Source organism: Coffea arabica, chromosome 8e (genome assembly GCF_036785885.1).
Source record: "Coffea arabica cultivar ET-39 chromosome 8e, Coffea Arabica ET-39 HiFi, whole genome shotgun sequence".
In the NCBI taxonomy this organism is placed as follows: domain Eukaryota; kingdom Viridiplantae; phylum Streptophyta; class Magnoliopsida; order Gentianales; family Rubiaceae; genus Coffea; species Coffea arabica.
In genome coordinates, this window is record NC_092324.1 from 46993178 (window position 1) to 47012039 (window position 18862).

The 18862-nt window shown below is 38.2% G+C and overlaps 6 protein-coding genes across 7 annotated transcripts; 4 read left to right on the forward strand and 2 right to left on the reverse strand.

Annotated features, from left to right (window-relative positions):
- Positions 1-750: 750 nt before the first annotated feature.
- On the forward strand, positions 751-1646 carry LOC113704935 (probable LRR receptor-like serine/threonine-protein kinase At3g47570). Its single transcript, XM_027226801.2, has 2 exons — positions 751-946; positions 1034-1646. Exons 1-2 carry the CDS (start codon positions 751-753, stop codon positions 1390-1392), a joined length of 555 nt encoding a protein of 184 aa, XP_027082602.1. The 3' UTR covers positions 1393-1646.
- Positions 1647-1804: 158 nt separating this feature from the next.
- Positions 1805-5971, reverse strand: LOC140012824 (uncharacterized). The gene is made up of 5 exons (XM_072061145.1): positions 5817-5971; positions 4661-5690; positions 3693-4520; positions 2353-3520; positions 1805-2277 (listed from the first exon to the last, which is right to left on the reverse strand). Exons 1-5 carry the CDS (start codon positions 5969-5971, stop codon positions 1805-1807), a joined length of 3654 nt encoding a protein of 1217 aa, XP_071917246.1.
- An 818-nt stretch (positions 5972-6789) lies between these two features.
- LOC140012825 (uncharacterized) lies at positions 6790-7416 on the reverse strand. Its single transcript, XM_072061146.1, has one exon. The coding sequence runs from the start codon at positions 7414-7416 to the stop codon at positions 6790-6792; it is 627 nt and encodes a 208-aa protein (XP_071917247.1).
- A 3080-nt stretch (positions 7417-10496) lies between these two features.
- Positions 10497-14966, forward strand: LOC113704276 (uncharacterized). 2 transcript variants are annotated; one of them, XM_027226068.2, is made up of 4 exons: positions 10498-11770; positions 11996-12139; positions 12260-14257; positions 14349-14966. In XM_027226068.2, the coding sequence occupies exons 1-4, from the start codon at positions 10837-10839 to the stop codon at positions 14711-14713; spliced, it is 3441 nt and encodes a 1146-aa protein (XP_027081869.2). In that variant the 5' UTR covers positions 10498-10836; the 3' UTR covers positions 14714-14966. The 2 variants fall into 2 exon arrangements, with proteins under 2 accessions (XP_071918301.1, XP_027081869.2); XM_072062200.1 differs by having other exon boundaries at positions 10497-11770; positions 11996-14257.
- Positions 14967-15354: 388 nt separating this feature from the next.
- LOC113704953 (uncharacterized) lies at positions 15355-16898 on the forward strand. Its single transcript, XM_072061147.1, has 3 exons — positions 15355-15365; positions 15466-16201; positions 16317-16898. Exons 1-3 carry the CDS (start codon positions 15355-15357, stop codon positions 16896-16898), a joined length of 1329 nt encoding a protein of 442 aa, XP_071917248.1.
- Positions 16899-16921: 23 nt separating this feature from the next.
- Positions 16922-17510, forward strand: LOC140012827 (probable serine/threonine-protein kinase At1g01540). Its single transcript, XM_072061148.1, has 2 exons — positions 16922-17126; positions 17314-17510. Exons 1-2 carry the CDS (start codon positions 16922-16924, stop codon positions 17508-17510), a joined length of 402 nt encoding a protein of 133 aa, XP_071917249.1.
- The last annotated feature ends 1352 nt before the right edge of the window (positions 17511-18862 follow it).

Sequence of the window (18862 nt, forward strand, 5' to 3'; positions counted from 1 at the left end):
TAACCTTCCTAGTGACTTTGAACATTCTAGATCCTTGTTCTTCCTTACTCCAAACTTTTTCTATCACCTGTTGGATCCCCTCCCTTTGGAGCCATCTTTTATCAAAATAAAATCTCTTCTTTCTCCTCTCTTTCCCCGGGTCAGTATCTAGTAAAAGCATAGAATGGTCAGACGCAAAGGTGTCTATATGCTGACATCTAGCCTTTCCAAAAACTTGGAACCAATCCATATTACACAAACATCTGTCCAACCTTTGTCTAACCTCTCCTTCATTATCCCAATGGTTGCTCCACGTCCAAGGTTGTCCCTCAAACCCAATATCTACTAAGCTGTTCTGATCTATGAAGTCTCTAAAGTCCTCGAAACTTCTCTCCTGCCTTAGAACTCCTCCCCACTTCTCATCATTGGACAGAATGTCATTAAAGTCCCCAGCAATTATGTATCTAGTTCACCACAGATTTCTCCTATTACTTAGGACCCTCCATTGTTCTTTTCTGATCATAGGGTCACAGCTAGCATAAATCCCAATAAACCACCAGCTAACCTGAGTATCAGGGTCTTCTAACTTAGCTTCTATCGTGAAAGCAGATTTATACACCTCCAAGATGTTTGTATCCTGACTCCACAGCAGAGCCATACCACCTGCTTTGTTCATAGCTTCAACAGTCACATTACCATTACATCTTAAAACGCTAGTCAGTCTGTCTATCACATGCTTCCTATTCTTCGTCTCACTCAAGAAAACCAGTAATGTGCAGTGCAGTGCAATATCTTTACGAAGAATATTCAACGCCTGTGATTCACTGTGATTTGAAGCCCAGTAATGTCTTACTTGATGAGGATATGGTTGCCCACGTCAGCGACTTTGGTGTTTCAAAAATGCTGGAAAAGGAGGAAAGCTTTGCATGGACCAAGACCTTAGCTACAGTTGGCTACATTGCTCCAGGTAATGATTCTTCAATCTTAATCCTAAAGTTTGTGTATAGCATTTAGTTTCTTTTTGAACTTCTTTTATGTGATACTTGTCCATTAGAGTATGGATCTGAGGGGTTGATATCAGCAAAATGCGATGTTTATAGCTATGGAATCATGCTGATGGAAGTTTTTTCAAGAAGAAAGCCTAATGATGAGATGTTTGCTGGAAATTTGAACTTGAAGAGTTGGATAAATGATTCTCTGCCTAATTCGATTCTTCGAGTCATTGATGCTAAGTTGTTGAAGCGTGAGGATGAAAATTTCACTGAGAAGTTGGAGGGTTTTTCATCCATCATGGAATTGGCCTTGAAATGTGTTCGTGAATCTCCAACTGACAGACTCAGTATGAAAGTTGTTCTTGAAACACTGAAGAAGATCAAACTCAAATTCATGCAGGTCAGGCAGGCTGATGAATAGTTCGGATCGAATATGTGGCATCTTTTATAATCATCCGAAATATTAGGGAAGAGAGGCCAATTTGTTTTATATCAAATAAACTGAACCACGTGAGATTTGAAAGGCGTTGTATTACTGCAAATAAAATTGTATGATTAAAATTTGGAATTTCTGAATGTAGAGAGAAGCAGGGAAAGGGGCAGGGAACCTCTGTGTTCAAAAAATAACCTCCTCAATGTCATGACGCTGTAGTTGCTTTCACTGATGATATCTACTTCAATTCTTTGCCAGTTATGGCTTAGATTATAAAACAATTCCCAAAAACGACAATTTCTGATTCATCCAACAATTTTGGCAACTAAAGTGCCCAGAATTTTCTCATTTCTCGAATCACAGCATACTTTTTTTTTTTTTCCAAACGATAAAAATTGCATTACTTGAAAACAGAAGAAACAAGGTTTGGAGCAAAGGCCCCTACATCCATTTTGGCTATACTACTCAGCCAACTTGGAAAAGACTCCTTCCAAGCAATCTCAGAAACTAATTTTAAGGCAAACTTTGCCAATTGATGGGATACATTATTCCCTTCTCTTTTGACAAACGAAAACAGGCAAGAACTGAAGTCCTTGCTGAGTGCCATAATATCAAAAAGGACAGCACCTGCTAAATGGTCATTCAACTTTCCGTCTCTAATCTGATCCACAATTCTCTTGCAATCAGTTTGAATAATAATGTTTCTCCAACCATTCTGCTTGGCCAACACAAGCGCATGCCGGATAGCTCTTGCCTCCTCAACAATTGGAATGCCCCTCCTGTCTTCACACCCAGCCCAAGCTCCTCTTAACTTCCCTTCCATGCATCTAGCCACAACTCCCCAACTGGCCTTTGCACCAATTTGTTTGATAGCTGCATCAGTATTTAAACATATAACATTTTCTGGAGGTGGCTCTCATTTCACAGGTCCTCTTTCAATTCCCCTACCCTTTTCGTCCTCCTCCATCTTTACTATGGAAACATTCTGGAATTCTAACCATTCCTGAACAGCCTTATTACTTGTCAAGCCTGGACATCTCCCTTCCCTATTAAATTGAATCAAATTCCTGGACTTCCAAATCTGCCAAAGCACATTAATGGTCAGCTCAATGTGTTCCCTTCCCTCCTTTCTAACCTGTGCTTCCATCAGACTGCCCCACCAATGCCAAAAACTATATCTGTATTCATTCAACCCCTCCCAATTAATAGGAGCAACCTTCCAAATCAGTTCCGCATGCTTACAGAAAAAGAACATATGCTCAAGAGTTTCTGTCCTTTCTCCACAGCAACAACACCTATCATCTCCTTGTCCAGTCCTTCTCCTAACTGTTTCATTTACTGGCAAAATTCGCTGCAGGCATTTCCACACAAAGTGTTTCAGCTTATGTTTAACGTTCAACCCCCATAGCAATTTCCACACCCCTGACTTAAATTCATTCCTACTGCTACTCCCCTGTTGCTGGCATACCCCCTTTTTTTTCCTCTGCAAGTCTTTAGCCACCGCATAGCCAGTCTTTACAAAGTACTCCCCTGAATTAGAAAAACTCCATACTAGCCTGTCCTTACCACCACACTTACTAATTGGAATATCAAGTATTCTTTGACAATCCTCCTCCTCAAAAACTTCTCTAATCATATCCACATTCCAATTCCCATCAGAAATCAACTCATGCACTCTTTGTATACGACACTGTTGAGGTTTACATGATCTGATTTTCCCATACTCCTGATCTAACAGCCACTTATCCTCCCAAATATCAATCTGCTTGCCATCCCCAACTCTCAACCTCACCCCTTCTTCCAGCAACTCCCTAGCACTGAGAAAACTTTTCCAAACCCAAGAATCCCCAGCATTGATATTCATTTCCCAAAAGGAGGATCCTCTAAAATACTTCCCCCTAACAATCCTACTGACTAACAGATTTGGCCTTGTCAAAATCCTCCATAATTGCTTTGCAAGCATTGCTGTATTGAATTGCTGCAAATCTCTAAAACCCAACCCCCCTACCTTTAACCTCGGATAACTTCCCCCACTCCATCCAATGAATTTTCCTAATATCATCCCTATCCCCCCACCAAAATTTTGCCATTTCTTTACAAATGTCCACACATAAACCTTTTGGCAATTTGCAACAATTCATGGCATAAGCTGGTAAAGCTAAAATCACAGATTTTAAAAGAACTTCCTTACCTGCATTGCTCAACAACCTTTCCTTCCAACCCCCCATTCTTCTAATGACCCTTTCCTTAATGTAGCTGAACACTTGTTTTTTTGGTCTTCCTATAACCAGTGGTAGGCCCAGATATTTGCTCTGCTTAGCTTCCATCATGCCTCCCAAAGTATCCAAAATTTCTGCCTTTTCCCCTTCCTTTGTGTTCTTACTAAAAAAGACAGAAGACTTTTCAGCATTTATAATTTGTCCAGAAGCCTTCCCATACAGCTCCAACAGCTTCATCACCTTTGCAGCTTCCTCTTTGTTAGCTTTACAGAAAATCAATGTATCATCTGCAAAAAAGAGACGAGACAGTGCTGGGCTATGCTTGGCAATCTTAAGACCAGAAATTTCCTGCCTGACCATAGCACTCCTGAGTAACCCGGATAATCCCTCAGAGACAAGCAAAAAAATATATGGAGATAGAGGATCTCCCTGCCTAATCCCCCTTGTAGGTATTACTATCCCCCTTTTTTCCCCATTCAAGTTAAAAGAGTATACTACAGATGACATACACTTAAAAATCCAGTCCCTCCACTTTTGACAGAAACCCATCTTTTCCATTATTTTAAGCACAAAAAGCCATTCAACTCTATCATAAGCTTTGGACATATCAAGCTTCAAAGCCATAAAAGCATTTGTTCCAAACATTCTGTTATTTAAGCAATGAATAAATTCATGAGCAATAACAACATTATCAATGATTTGTCTTCCTGGGACAAAAGCAGATTGGTTTTGGCTGATACAACAATTGAGAACAGGTTTTAATCTGAGGACCAGAATTTTAGATATAATCCTATAGACAACATTACACAGACTGATTGGTCTAAACTGAGACACCAAAACTGGGGAATCGACCTTAGGAATAAGAGTGATGATAGTTTCATTAATAGCCTTTAATAACTGGCCAGAGTGAAAAAAGCTAGAAATAGCATTGATCAAGTCAGCTTTAATCTCATTCCAATAATGTGAAAGAAAGCAGAAGTCATACCATCAGGCCCTGGTGCTTTGTTTGGTTGTAGGGAAAAAACAGCATTTCTGACTTCCAATTCTGACACAGGTCTAACCAGCATTTCATTCATTTGGTCTGTGATAACTAGAGGAATATCCCTCAGTGTTGATTCAATCTGCTGAGGATTACTGGAAGTGAACAACTCCTGAAAATACCCCTGAATCTCATTTGCAACTTCTTGCTCTGAATCACACCAAGTACCATCACCCTTTTTTAAGCATGAAATATTGTTCCTTCTTCTTCTTTCTGCAACACTTGCATGAAAAAATTTCATATTTTTATCCCCCTCCTGCAACCATTTAATTCTTGCTTTCTGCCCCCAAAACACCTCCTCTCTCTTATAAGCCTCTTCCAATCTCTTCTTGAGCTCCCTGACCTTTCCAATCCTATTTGCATGCCCTTCACTCTGAACCTCTGCAAGTTTCTGTCTCAACTCCCTTATTTCATTCTTAGCATTATTGTTCCTCTGCCTGTTCCAGTTCAAAAGAGCAAACCTACAGCTCTTTATCTTTTGGTGTAACTTGAAACATCTAGAACCATCTTGTTGCCTTCCCCATTCTCTACTAATGAGTTCACCTACCTCTTTATGTTTTAACCAGTTCCTATCAAAAAAGAACCTTCTTTTCCACTTCCTCCCACATGAATCAGTATCTAAAAGCATCATAGCATGATCAGAGGCCTCATTCTGGATATGTAAGCATTTAGCCTTCTCAAATTCCTTTCTCCATTGTCTACTACATAGTACTCTGTCCAATCTTTCCTTTATTTCCTTACCCTCTTCCCAATTGTTTGACCAAGTCCATGGAATTCCTTCAAAGCCAATGTCAATAAGCTGATTTTTGTTTACAAAATCCCTGAACGTATGAAAACTCCTTTCTGGCCTTCTACAGCCCCCCCATTTCTCATCATTAGATAAAATGTCATTCATATCCCCTGCCAGTACCCAATTCTGGCCCCATAAACTTTTCCTACCCTCTATAACCTTCCACTGCTTTTCCCTAATCTGGTCCTCACTACTAGCATAAACACATATCAACCACCATCTAGCCCTAGCCCCAGTCCTTTCCATTAGCAATTCAATAGTAAAATCAGTATATAGTACCTTACAGATTTGCAACTCATTCCTTCACAAAACTGCCAGTCCACCAGCCCTCCCAACTGGATCAACCACAAACAACCTGTCATACCTTAACTGTAGTCGTACTTTATTCATAACATCCTTCCTGTTTTTTGTTTCAGACAAGAATATCAACTCTGGGGAGTGGAGTTTGACACTCTCCTTAAGCTGGGGAACTGTCAAGGGGCTCCCAACACCTCGACAGTTCCACACCAGAGCTCTCATTGGGCTTTGGGAGCCCCATTAAGGTAGGACTCCACCACCTCAGTAGATAATTCCATCCCTACTCCAGTATCATCTATCTTATATTTTTTTTTGCATTCATTCTCTTTGTCCCTTGCCCCACATAACTTCCTTTTGTCCCCCTCATTATCAACTTCCATTACCTCATTTTTGTTTCTCAGAATTGCTCGATTGCCCACCTCACGAACTAGTCTCTTCCATCCTTTATTTCCCTTGTTCTTACCAGCTCTCCTCCCTAAGCAAGTGGTTTGATCCAGTTTTTTATCTGCAGGATCTGACCCCTTCCCCTTACTCTCACACACCTTGTTGTCTATAATTGATCCATCAATCCACATAGAGTCATCCAAACCTTTGTCATTCACAACCTCCCTCTGACACTCATTCTGTATCTTTCCTGTAATTCCTATGCTTGATTCTAGATTAACATTGCTGCTTCCCCCCAGATCATTCCCCCTCTTTTTACAAACAACATTCAGAGGAGTCTCCCTCTTAGCACCTTCCAAAAAAGTCCCTTGTTTCCTGTCCTGAACCTCCTCCTTCGCAATCTCCTGAACAGTTGTATCTACACTAACCTCTACCAACTTCCAAGGAAGTAGGAAATGGTCCTTTTCCTTTTCTCCCCACCCCCTGTTTAGAGATACATCCTCACCCCCGTCCCCTTCCTGAGTACATGGAACATCCTGTCTTTTGTTTGGATTTCTTGCAGTACTGGCCTTCAACCAAGCACCATACTGAGCTTCCTTACCACTATTAACAACCTTCAAACTGCAATTTCTCTCACTATGCCCCATTATCCCACATCAATAACAAAACTCAGGACATTTCTCATATCTAAATTCAATCCATCTCGCACTTCCCTCCCACTTCACTGTAGTACCCCTCAGAAGAGGTCTTGACAAATCCATCTCCACCAGGATTTTTAAATGTTTCCCCTCCTTACCACCTCCATTTGGAATTATAACTTCCTTAACAGAGCTAAAGACCCCTCCAATCTTCCTCCCAATTTCCTTAGTAATCCAGTGGATAGGTAAATTCCATAACTGGATCCAAATCCAAGTCGTATTAAAGGCTTCATCCCTACGTTCTAATCCCTCTTCCCATGGTAGAACAACTAAAGGCAAATTATCATATATCCACGGTCTTCCCCGCATCACTCGCTCCATGTCCTGACTATTAATGAAGATAAACTGAAACAGATTTACCCCAATCTCTACTACTTTTAACTTCCTCGCAAAAGGCCACATGTTATTCGCAAAACTCTTAATACCTGAAATATTTGCAAATTTCTCCCCTATCACTTTACCAATAATACTCAACTTACATTCAGCCACTCCATGAACCACATCCGATCCATCCAATTCAACACCGTCAACCTCAGCTTCAGTCAGAACAAATTTCCTCAACACTTCTTCCAGTTCCTCAGTCATTTTGATCAAACCAAAGCTATTCCCCAGTCACCACAGACACAAAGAAATTCAAACACCAGTAGCCTGTCCAAAAAAACAGAAACCAGAAAAACTATGACAGAAAAAATTCAGGATCCAAGCTAAACCAAATGAAAAAGACAAAGCGAAGCCAATAAACTAGAATATATGAACGGAAAATGGAAACACACACAGATCTGTAACAGATGAAAGAGCCTGGGCTAAGATTGTAAAAAAAAACTCAGAGAAAGCACAAAAAACCACTGCGACTGAAAAGAAAACAATAAGCACAAAACAGAGAGACGACGACAACTGAAAAAGAAGAAACAAAATTAGAACGAAAAAACGATCGAAGCTTAGCTCAAAACTTCTACCGCCAACGATCGGGACTCCAAACCAGGAAGATAACATCATCATGATACCGCATTATTACTCCATTGAATTCACCATCGAAGAATCAGGCAAAGGATCTGAAATTGTTTTGTTTTCTGCTTTTGGTTTTTTTTTTTTTTTTTTTTGAAAGAAAGTACGGGAAATTTGAAATTTTGAAAAAACCTAGTAACACCTACTAAAGGTGAAAAAGGCTCCCCACTTTGAGAGAGAAAAATAACCCACCTACAAGAGGGACTAATCACAGCATACTTACTCCATAGATTTTAATCAATTCTGGTTCACAATTGACTGACTAAAGTGCCTTTCCGGTCAAATAAACGTATGGTCAGGCGAGAGAAGGAAATTCTGCTCCCACCATTCTTGAAATTCTGTGTGCGCGCTATTGTATAATGAGGAATGGTTTCATAATTCACCATTGATCAATCTGCTTTTCTAGCCCAATACTGGAAAAATTATATGCAGTTTATTGCTTAACGATTCACTTGACTGAATCAACTGAGCCAATTGCGAACCAGAATTAAAAGATTTAGATTCCACCTCATAATATTTTAAGTTAATTTTTATACCTCCTACGTTTCTCACGCCCTTTTCACCCCCAAATGAAATACAAAGAAAAGTTATAAACTAACAATTTTTGAAGTTAATTTAATTTGGTCGACCGAGTCAGCTGAGACTATTCCAAACCCCCAGCCTGGTACGGCACAAACATAATGGGAATTTCCTGGAGCCTGACTAGTGACTACTGTTTACAAAAAAAGTGTGGCCCTTAGTCTGTTGACTTGCAGTCAACTTTCCCCACTTGAAGACTGGATAGTTGACTAAACTACAGAGGTTCACTCGATCTTCTTCAAGACTTTTTCTACACACGTTAAAACCCTTTGTGAAGCTTCGATGAAATGATATTTTCTCGATTGATTAGATTAGATTAACGCTTACAGTAACACATAAAAGTTGCAAATATTTAACGCCACTAAATGTGATAAAACATGATGGTATATAATTACTTTCTTTATGCATTCTTGAGTTTTGCTTCTATCGAACATATGCAGGTGCAACAATTGTCCTTTAAGAACATAACATTACAAATATGAGATGAATGGTAAATTCCAGATTATTTTTCTGATAAACTTTGGCCATAGGATAAGTTAAGTTAATTCTTGAAAAAAGCACCGCTATAGTAATAGGTTGGGCATATATAATTCTTCAACCCGTTGAGGTGGCGTTTGGATAGGAGTTTGTTTGGAACCAATTGTTTCATTTTTTGTGATGTGATATATGTGAGATAAAAGGGTGATTAGAAATATAAAAACAGATGTCTGAAAAATGCATTTATGATGTAAACAGAAAAAAAATTTGCAAATTAAATCATTGGACAAATTCTACGAGCAAGTAGTAGATAGACTGCTCGAGATAGTAATTTGATGGCTAATTTGATCAAATGGGGAAAGGAGTTGATTCCAATTCACATAGTCGTCCTCAACAATCCGAAAGGATTAATTGTGCTTGTAATCAATTGAATTTCATTTATAGAAGTAATTGATACCATTGGGAGCTCTAATAAGTTAACTACCGCGTTTACTTAGATTGTGTTTGGATTGCATTTTCCGTCATTTTTCATGGAAAAATTACTATATTGATTTGATATATGTGAGGGAAAAAGGTGATAGGGAAATGTGATCACGGAAAACGACAATATTTTCCGACGGAAACAAGCAATCCAAGCATGGCCATTAGTCTGAATGTTAATATAGATTCGCATCATGTTGTATGGTAAGTGATAGTGCCACGGTTCAGCTATTAATTTCTAAGTAATTTTTGCAAAAATGATGAGATTACTTCTTTCAAGTTCAAATATAATATTGGTCTTGTTTGGCAGACAAGTTTTTGGCCAAGTTTGTCTGTTACAAGTTTTTTAAAAACTTCTTAAAGTTTTTAAACTATACACTTCAAAATTTTCAAAAAAAAAAAACACATTTCAAAATTTTTTTTAAAAACTTCTACTGTAAGTTACAGTAAAGTTTTAGACAAATACCCAAAAAACTCACTTGCCAAACCCGGCCATTAATTTCAGGTGACGTTAACAACTCTTTTTTTTTTTTGGCCCAAAAATTGCTGCCTCATAAAATTGGACCAACCTTGTTTGGAAAGTAATTTTTCTCCAAAAAATTTTTATATTTTCTGTTGACATATTTTTCAATCACATTTTTCATCACATATATATATATCAAATCGCTATAATATATTAGTTTACAAAAACTATAAAAAAATTACAATCCAAACGGGTTACCACTTACGAGCCATCTTATGCACGCTGCCAAACCGAGGTGTACTGCGGCGGACGAGTGGCTGAGATTTTTTTGAGTTCCCTTTGGTGCATTCCAGTGTCAATTCATACTTCATAGTGGAGTTGGATTTAGGACGGACTCCGGAAATAAAGCAGCCAACTTGAGTCAACCCTCAAGGAAATAAAGCGATGTGGAATTTGATCAGAATTCAATTGAAATGGTTGTTTAATGCAAATTTGGAATAACTTTCAGAAGTAAATGCTAAATGTATTCCAAACTGGCGTCTATACTCCTTGTTAGTTTGAATTTGGAAAAAAAAAAAAAAAAAAAAAGCATAGATAGAAGTCCATTTTATACTCCAAACTGGCGTCTATGTGCTAACCAATCTACAGCTTTTGAATAAAATGGCCAATCTTTGCATCAACTAACTTCGCATTGACAAAAAAAAAAAAAAAACTTCGCATTGACTTGACGATGACAATCTATTTTCAGGAAATTAGTAACAGAGAATTGAAGTAGAAACCACATACTAATGACCGAAATTTACATGATAAAGGTCTAAGTGCCCTGCAATCAAGTGTTCATTTGCTCAAAATCAACCAGCAATCCTTCCACAAACTATCATCATTCCTAACCTTAGAAGCAAAAGTTGGCAAGGTTGAAGAAGCCTCAATTTAGTAGTTTACTAGTTAAGGCAGAGGTCTTGGGAGTTAAGACCCAATTTATTAGCTGTTCCAAATTCGTTATGGAGAGCCTTTTCTACTGCTACCCTCTTGCACTTGTTCTGATGCAATGCTGTTTCATTATTGTCACTTCCACAGCCATGATAAGAACAGATGTTGCAACCGATCGATCTGCTCTTTTAGCCCTCAAAGCCCACATCACTTCAGATCCTCACCAATTCTTGTCAAAGAACTGGTCTTCAAATGCTGCTGCAGCTTCTTCTGTTTGTGACTGGATAGGAGTCGAGTGCGGCTCTCGGCACCTGAGAGTTACTGCTTTGAATATTTCAAGCATGGGACTTGCAGGCACCGTTCCTCCAGAAGTGGGGAACCTCTCTTTTCTTGTTTCTCTTGACATGGGAAGTAACTACTTCCATGGAAATCTGCCCCAGGAGTTGTCACGCTTACGCCGCCTCAAGTTCATCAGTTTAAGCTCCAACAACTTCACTGGGGCCATTCCAATGTGGGTTGGTCACTTTCCAGAACTTCAAGTCTTGGCTTTGTACAACAACGATTTTACTGGCCTAATTCCTTCTTCTATCTCTAACCTGTCAAAACTCGAACATCTGGATTTTAGGGGAAATTCCCTGAGAGGGCAGATTCCTGAACAGATTGGGAACCTCCAGAGCTTGAAGTTTCTGAATCTTGAAAGCAATCAGCTCACTGGTTCCATACCCTTGTCCATCTTCAACATCTCAACCATGGAAAAAGTTGGATTCACTTTTAACAACTTATCTGGAACTCTTCCTGTTTATCTTTGCCGCCATCTTCCAAATCTCAGTAGGATTGCTCTATCTTTCAACCAGATACATGGTCAAATCCCATCAAGTTTATCTCAATGTTCACAACTTGAGATGCTGTCACTCTCGGACAACAATTTCAGTGGATCCATACCAAAAGAAATTGGAAACTTAGAGATGCTTGAGGGCTTATACCTCGGAACCAACAATTTACAAGGTACATACTGGTGCTGAACTTGAGCTCTTCTATTAGTTTTATCTTGTACAAACAATGTCAAAACTCCAAGGCAAACGCATGACGGTGTATACATACTTCCAATTTATCATTTTTCACAAACTGTTAGTAGAATATTTCTTTTACATTTCGGTAGTCAGTGTCTTTTTTTCATCACTTATTTGTGGGTACGCTTTCATATTACAAATAAATCTTTGAAATTGGCAGGGCTCATTCCACGAGAGATCGGCAATCTTAGGAACCTCAAGGAATTTGGCATAGAAAGAAACCAAATCACAGGCTCTATACCCAGAGAAATTGGGAATTTGACCGAGCTTACATTGATTGTATTTGCGCACAACTTCTTAACAGGTACCAGATTACATTTAATTAGTGATATTTCCAAAATCATGTTCCATAACATCTTAAATCTCTTATTTCCTGGTTCTTTAAGAATTTACACTTGCCACTTCCATTTGCATTATTTGATAGGTGTAATACCAGAAGAGATGTCCAACCTTCACAAACTGGAGGCACTTTATTTAATATTCAATGAGTTAAATGGCTCAATACCGGTTGGGATCTTCAACCTCTCAACGTTGAGTGTGGTTTCATTGGGATTCAATCACCTCACAGGCAATCTTCCTTCAAATATTGGTTACCAATGGCCAAATTTAGAAAAGTTTCATCTTGACGGAAATAACATCGGTGGAATTATGCCAGCTTCTATTGTAAATTGCTCTAAATTAACCATTCTATCCCTTCCAGGAAACCGATTTACTGGCTCCATTCCAAACTCCATTGGGAATCTTGAACTCCTGGAATCTCTATTTCTTTCTGACAACAATTTGACCAGTGATCCTACATCTTTGGAGCTGGAGTTTCTTACTTCGTTGACAAATTGCAAGCATTTAAAGACTTTAGAGCTAGCTGAAAATCCACTTAACGGGGTTCTTCCAGCTTCCATTGGAAATCTTTCTACATCCCTACAATATTTCAATGCAAGAGCTTCTAATATCAAAGGCCCCATCCCAAGAGAAATTGGCAACTTGAGCAGTCTACTCTTGATTTCTCTAGAAGACAATCAGTTAACTGGAGATATTCCAAGAACAGTCCAAGACTTACAAAACCTTCAGGTGCTGTCTCTCATGAGAAACAAACTAGGGGGCAGTCTAGATAGTTTCTGTAAGATGCACAGCTTATCTGAGTTATATCTTAGCCAAAACCAAATTCCAGGCATTATTCCAGATTGTTTTGGCAATATGACATCTCTCAGGGATATTTACCTTCGCTCCAACTTATTAACCTCTACTATTCCTAGAAGCTTGTGGAAATTAAGAGATCTCTTAGTGCTTGTCCTGGCCTCAAACTCCTTAATTGGCTCATTGCCTCTCGAGGTTGGAAATTTGAAGGCTGCCATAAATATTGACATGTCAATGAATCAAATCTCTGGGGAGATTCCTTTGACAATGGGAGATTTACAGAACCTCCAAAACCTTTCTTTGGCAGACAACCAGTTGCTAGGATCAATTCCTGAATCTTTTGGAAACCTGTTCAGCTTAACATCCCTAGACTTGTCAAATAACAGCCTTTCTGGTTTGATCCCAAAATCATTGGATAAACTTCAATCCTTGAAAGTCCTTAACCTTTCTTCTAATCATTTGAGGGGTGAAATTCCCTCGGCTGGTCCTTTCAGAAGCTTCACAAGTGAATCCTTCATTTCCAATGACGCTCTGTGTGGCGATCCAAAATTTGATGTTCCACCATGCCAAACCAATCCACAACATGGATCAAAATTGAAAAGGGTGCTTTTAATTACACTTTGCTTACTGGGGATTGCTATTGTGGTCGTCTTAGCCTTGGCCGTTGTATTCATAAGATTCCAGAGGAAGAAAAAGGTTCCAAGTGCAACAGATTTCTTTCCTGGTGTAACCAGGAAAGAAAGAGTTTCTTATTATGAGCTGTTACAAGCAACTAATGGGTATGGTGAGAGCAATTTAATTGGCTCTGGGAGTTTTGGATCAGTTTATAAAGCGACTCTAGGTGATGGTAGGTCAGTGGCTGTAAAAGTATTTAATTTGCAACTAGAAGGTGCAGAGAAGAGTTTTGATGTGGAATGTGATGCACTCTGCAACCTTCGCCATCGAAATCTCGTGAAAGTCATCAGCAGTTGCTCTAAACATGATTTCAAAGCCTTGGTCCTTGAATACATGTGTAATGGGAACCTTGAGAAATGGCTGCACTCTCCTAACTATTTCTTGAATGTCTTCCAAAGATTGGACATTATGATAGATGTGGCAAGTGCTTTGCAATATCTGCACCATGAATACTCGACACCTGTGATTCACTGCGACTTGAAACCAAGTAATGTCCTCATTGATGAAGATATGGTCGCCCATGTAAGTGATTTTGGTATTGCAAAGTTCTTGGGAAAGGAGGAGAGCACTGCATTAACCAAGACCTTAGCAACAATTGGTTATATGGCACCGGGTAATCTTAACAATGTGTTTCTATTGAATTTTTTTTCTTTTTCTTTTTCTTTTATAATGATTTGTTGGATTGATTGCACCATTTCTTGTAGAATATGGATTGGAAGGATTAGTGTCAACAGCATGTGATGTCTACAGCTATGGAATCCTGCTAATGGAAGTCTTTACGGGAAGAAGGCCTAGTGATGAAATGTTTGATGGAAATATAAACTTGAAGAGTTGGGTAAAAGATTCTATGCCTAATGCAACTGTTCAAGTTATAGATGCAAAATTGTTGAAGCCTAATGAAGAACGATATGCAGAAAAGTTGGAATGTTTGTCGTTAATCATGAGATTGGCCTTAAATTGTGTTCCTGAATCTCCCAAGGAAAGGCTCAGTATGAAAGCTGTTGTGGATACATTGCATAAGATCAAGCTAAGATATCTTGAGTGTCATGTCACGGACGTAAATAAATAAAGAATGCAATATTCCAAAGCATCTTTCTGTACGGATTAAGAAACTATATAGTAAATAAGTTTCTCAAATCTTTGGGGGAAAAAGCCAACTTGGATCGTTTTCTCTGATCCCCAAAACCCTGTTTGTTTGAATCTGTAATTTTACTTGCAATTTACTTCATATTTAGGCACACCCATTTATTGGTCCTATATTTAGGCATTTTTATGTATGTTTAGCTTAATTTATTAAAAAAGCTAATACATAATGTCTCCTCTTCATGAGTTTCCAGGGACATCTCAAAATAAAAACCCTTAATTTATCTTTAAGTTAATTAATTTGTCTAACAGGTGCCCGGCGGAAGCACAAATTAAGATACAGATTAGGTGTTCATTGTTATTTATGAAAAGAAAAATTAAACGTAGCTAATTTTGTGTGTGTATACTGCACAGAGCCAGGCTTGAAAATTTCATAATTCATAGTAGTCATTAACTATATATATCTTCTATTAACACTAGTATGCTAAGTGTTTTTTTGTCAATTCAGCAAAAAAGAAAGTAATAATAATAATACAGGCAATCTTCCACTAGGATTCAATTTATTCACAGGCAATCTTCCATCGAATTTGGGATCCAAGTTGCCCAATTTAGAGCAAATACAGGTCGATGGAAACTATGTTGGTGGACTAATACCGGCGTCTATTGCAAATTGCTATTACTGTCTCTTGCAGTCAACCAATTCAGTGGCTTCATTCCTAACTCCTTTGGGGATCTTAGACTCCTACAATACTTGGTTCTATTCCGGAACAATTTGACTATTGAACCTTCATCTTCTGAGCTGGGCTTCATCTCCTCCCTGACAAAATGCAAATACTTGACATATTTAGCATTGGATGAGAATCCATTCAATGGGGTACTTCCGGCTTCTATTGGAAGCCTCTCTGCTTTCCTTCAGAAATTTTATGCCGGAAGTTGTGGAATCAAGGGTACTATCCCTAGTGAAATTGGCAACTTGACCAATTTAATACTACTTGCTCTAGGAAACAATAAATTGACTGGAGGGCTTCCAACAACAGCCAAGAATCTGCAGAACCTGCGAGGATTATCTCTTTCAAGAAACAACATCATTGGCAGTCTAGACCATTTTTGTTTGCAAAGCTTGACTGAATTATATATATACCAAAACCAAATTTCAGGGTCGCTACCAGAATGTTTTGCCACTCTGACTTCTCTTAGGATCCTTGATCTAACAAACAACCTATTAGCCTCTGCTATACCAAGAAGCTTTTATAACCTCAAAGACCTTTTGCACCTAAATGCATCCTCGGATATTTTGATCGGTCCCTTGCCTCAAGAAATTGGAGATCTAAAGGCTGCTATATCCATTGACCTGTCAATGAATCAATTCTCAGGGGAAATTCCTAGCACAGTCAGTGACTTGAAAAACTCGCTTAACCTTTCTTTAGCACACAGCAATTTAGTAGGATCTATTCCAGAATCAATTGGCAAGATGGTCAGCTTGGAATCCATCGACCTGTCACATAACAATCTTTCGGCTACGATCCCAAAGTCACTGGAGGCACTTTAATGTTTCTTATAACCATTTAAGTGATGAAATTCCTTTTGAGGGTCCTTTCAAGACCTTGACGAGTAAATCCTTCATTTCCAATGGTGCATTGTGTGGAGATTCAAAGTTTCACGTCGCAAAATGCCAACATGATACTTCAAACCCTCGGTCAAGAGCAGAGAAGATACTTGTAATTGTGTTTATTTCACTTGGAATTGCTATTGTGAATGCCATGGTTTCAGCATGTCTATTCAGAAGATATCGTAAGAAAGAAGTGGCTTCAGGGGGAACAACCAGGGTCGTAGTATCAACACAAGAAAGAGTTTCACACTATGAACTTCTTCAAGCAACTGACGGATACAACAAAAGCAATTTGCTTGGCATTGGGAGTTCTGGATCTGTTTACAAAGGGACGCTAAACGATGGAAGGACAGTTGCTGTAAAAGTATTCAATTTGCAATTGGAAGGAGCACTGAAAAGCTTCGATGTAGAATGTGAAGTATTGCGGAACCTTCGCCATCGAAATCTTGTGAAGGTCATCAGTAGCTGTTCTAACCAAGATTTTAAGGACTTAGTGCTCGAGTATATGAGCAATGGAAGCCTTAAGATGAGAAATGGTTATACTCTGAAAACTACTTCCTAGACATCTTGCAAAGATTAAACGTGATGATAGACGTGGCTAGTGCATTGCAATATCTCCACCAAGAGTATTTGACACCGGCCGTTCACTGTGATTTGAAGCCTAGTAATGTTCTACTTGATGAAGACATGGTAGCCTGTGTAAGCGATTTTGGAATTGCAAAATTGTTGGGAAAGGAAGAAAGCTTTGCATTAACCAAGACTTTTGCTACCATTGGTTATATTGCACCAGGTAAAAATTCCTAGTTCTAGTATTCTTTTGCTTCCTTTTTTTTTCCTTTTTTAATTTGTTCTATTTCTTTTTTTGGGTAGAGTGTGGATTTGAAGGATTAGTATCCACAGCATGCGATGTTTATAGCTAATGAATTATGTTAATTGAAGTTTTTACAAGAAGAAGGCCGAGTGATGAGTATTTGCAGGACAGTTAAACTTGAAAAGTCGGGTAAACGATTCCATGCCTGACGCAATTCTTGAAGTTATAGACCCCAATTTGTTGAATACGAAAGATGAACATTTGGAGCAAAAGTTGGAATGTATAGGATCATTGATGAAATTAGCCTCAAATTGTGCTCTTGATTCTCCTAATGAGAGACTTAAGTATGGAAGAGGTTCTTGAATCCCAGAAGAAGATCAAACTCAAGTTTCTTGAGTGTAGTAGAGGTTGATAAATTGTACCTCATGCATATCGTGTAGAAAATTGGCCAAGCGAAGATAAGAACAGAGAAATTTAGAATTTTATGCCCATGTATCTGCTTACTTCATTAAAGGACCGGTGACTAATTCTATGATAAACTTTTCAAAAACTGAAGGAAGTTTGACCTTAGCAACAACAGCAGCAAAACTGTTAGATTTTTTGGGACATAAACTAAGAAATAACAGTTTAGTATTATAAAAAAAGCTTATAAGAGACTTGTATTGAAATTGAAAATAAGCTTACGTCATTCATTTATCAACTCACTATATATAATGACTACATGAAACAAACTAGCAAAATATCTAACTAACAATTATCCTAAAAATCTCAATAAAATATAATCTTTTTTTTTCAGACGCAGGGGGTATCCGAACCTTCGGCCTAACTAATCACCCTACGGCTCGAGAGAAGAGACCCGATCCTTTCGAACACGTTAACAAACCAACATGATATTTGATTAACAAATATCCTTATTCTTTCAATAACTAAATTATTTTGATACCAAACATAATCTAGCAAAATCTGTAAAAAAAAAAGATGGCATATCTCAATAAAAACCCTTTATCTTCTCATACTAATATTTTTCTCCCTCAAAGTACATTAGCAAGATCAAGATAAACAGATTCCGTTACATTAGGAGATAAATATAAACAAATTATAATTTTTTAAAATGAATACTTAAAATATCATTTTATTTCCATCAAAAACATGTTTTTCACTCGTCGTTTTATTGCACATCCATTACGTTATAAAAATTGTTACGATAACTATTTCTAAATAATATTTCAAATAATATTCTTATCTAAACACATTTATTATAACTTAGTATTAATTTTTTTATATATTATTAATGTATATATTGATAATACAGTAACATACATCGAAAGTCGCTAATATTATACATCCTAACAGTGTATGAAGAATTAATCTCTGCAAAAGTGAAGGGAAAGTTGACTGAACTAAGCTACCTATTAAGGTCAAATTTTGAAGTCCTGATCTTGGGAATGGGCGCACTTAAAGGTGACATTTGGCGACTTGGCTTGATAGGAGCCGCCATACAGGGATATATAGATAAGCTCAAAATTGTGTTTACGCCAGGTGCCAACAATATATAGGGCAGGTGTCGCGCTAAGAAAAAACATAGATTCGATACAGCTCATCAATTTCCCCGTCCCATCATTCTTGTTGAATGAGTAATCATCTCCCAAGCCCATCAATTACGCCCAATCCCATTTCCTTGTTGAATTATTAGATTCGCAACAGCCCTAAATTTG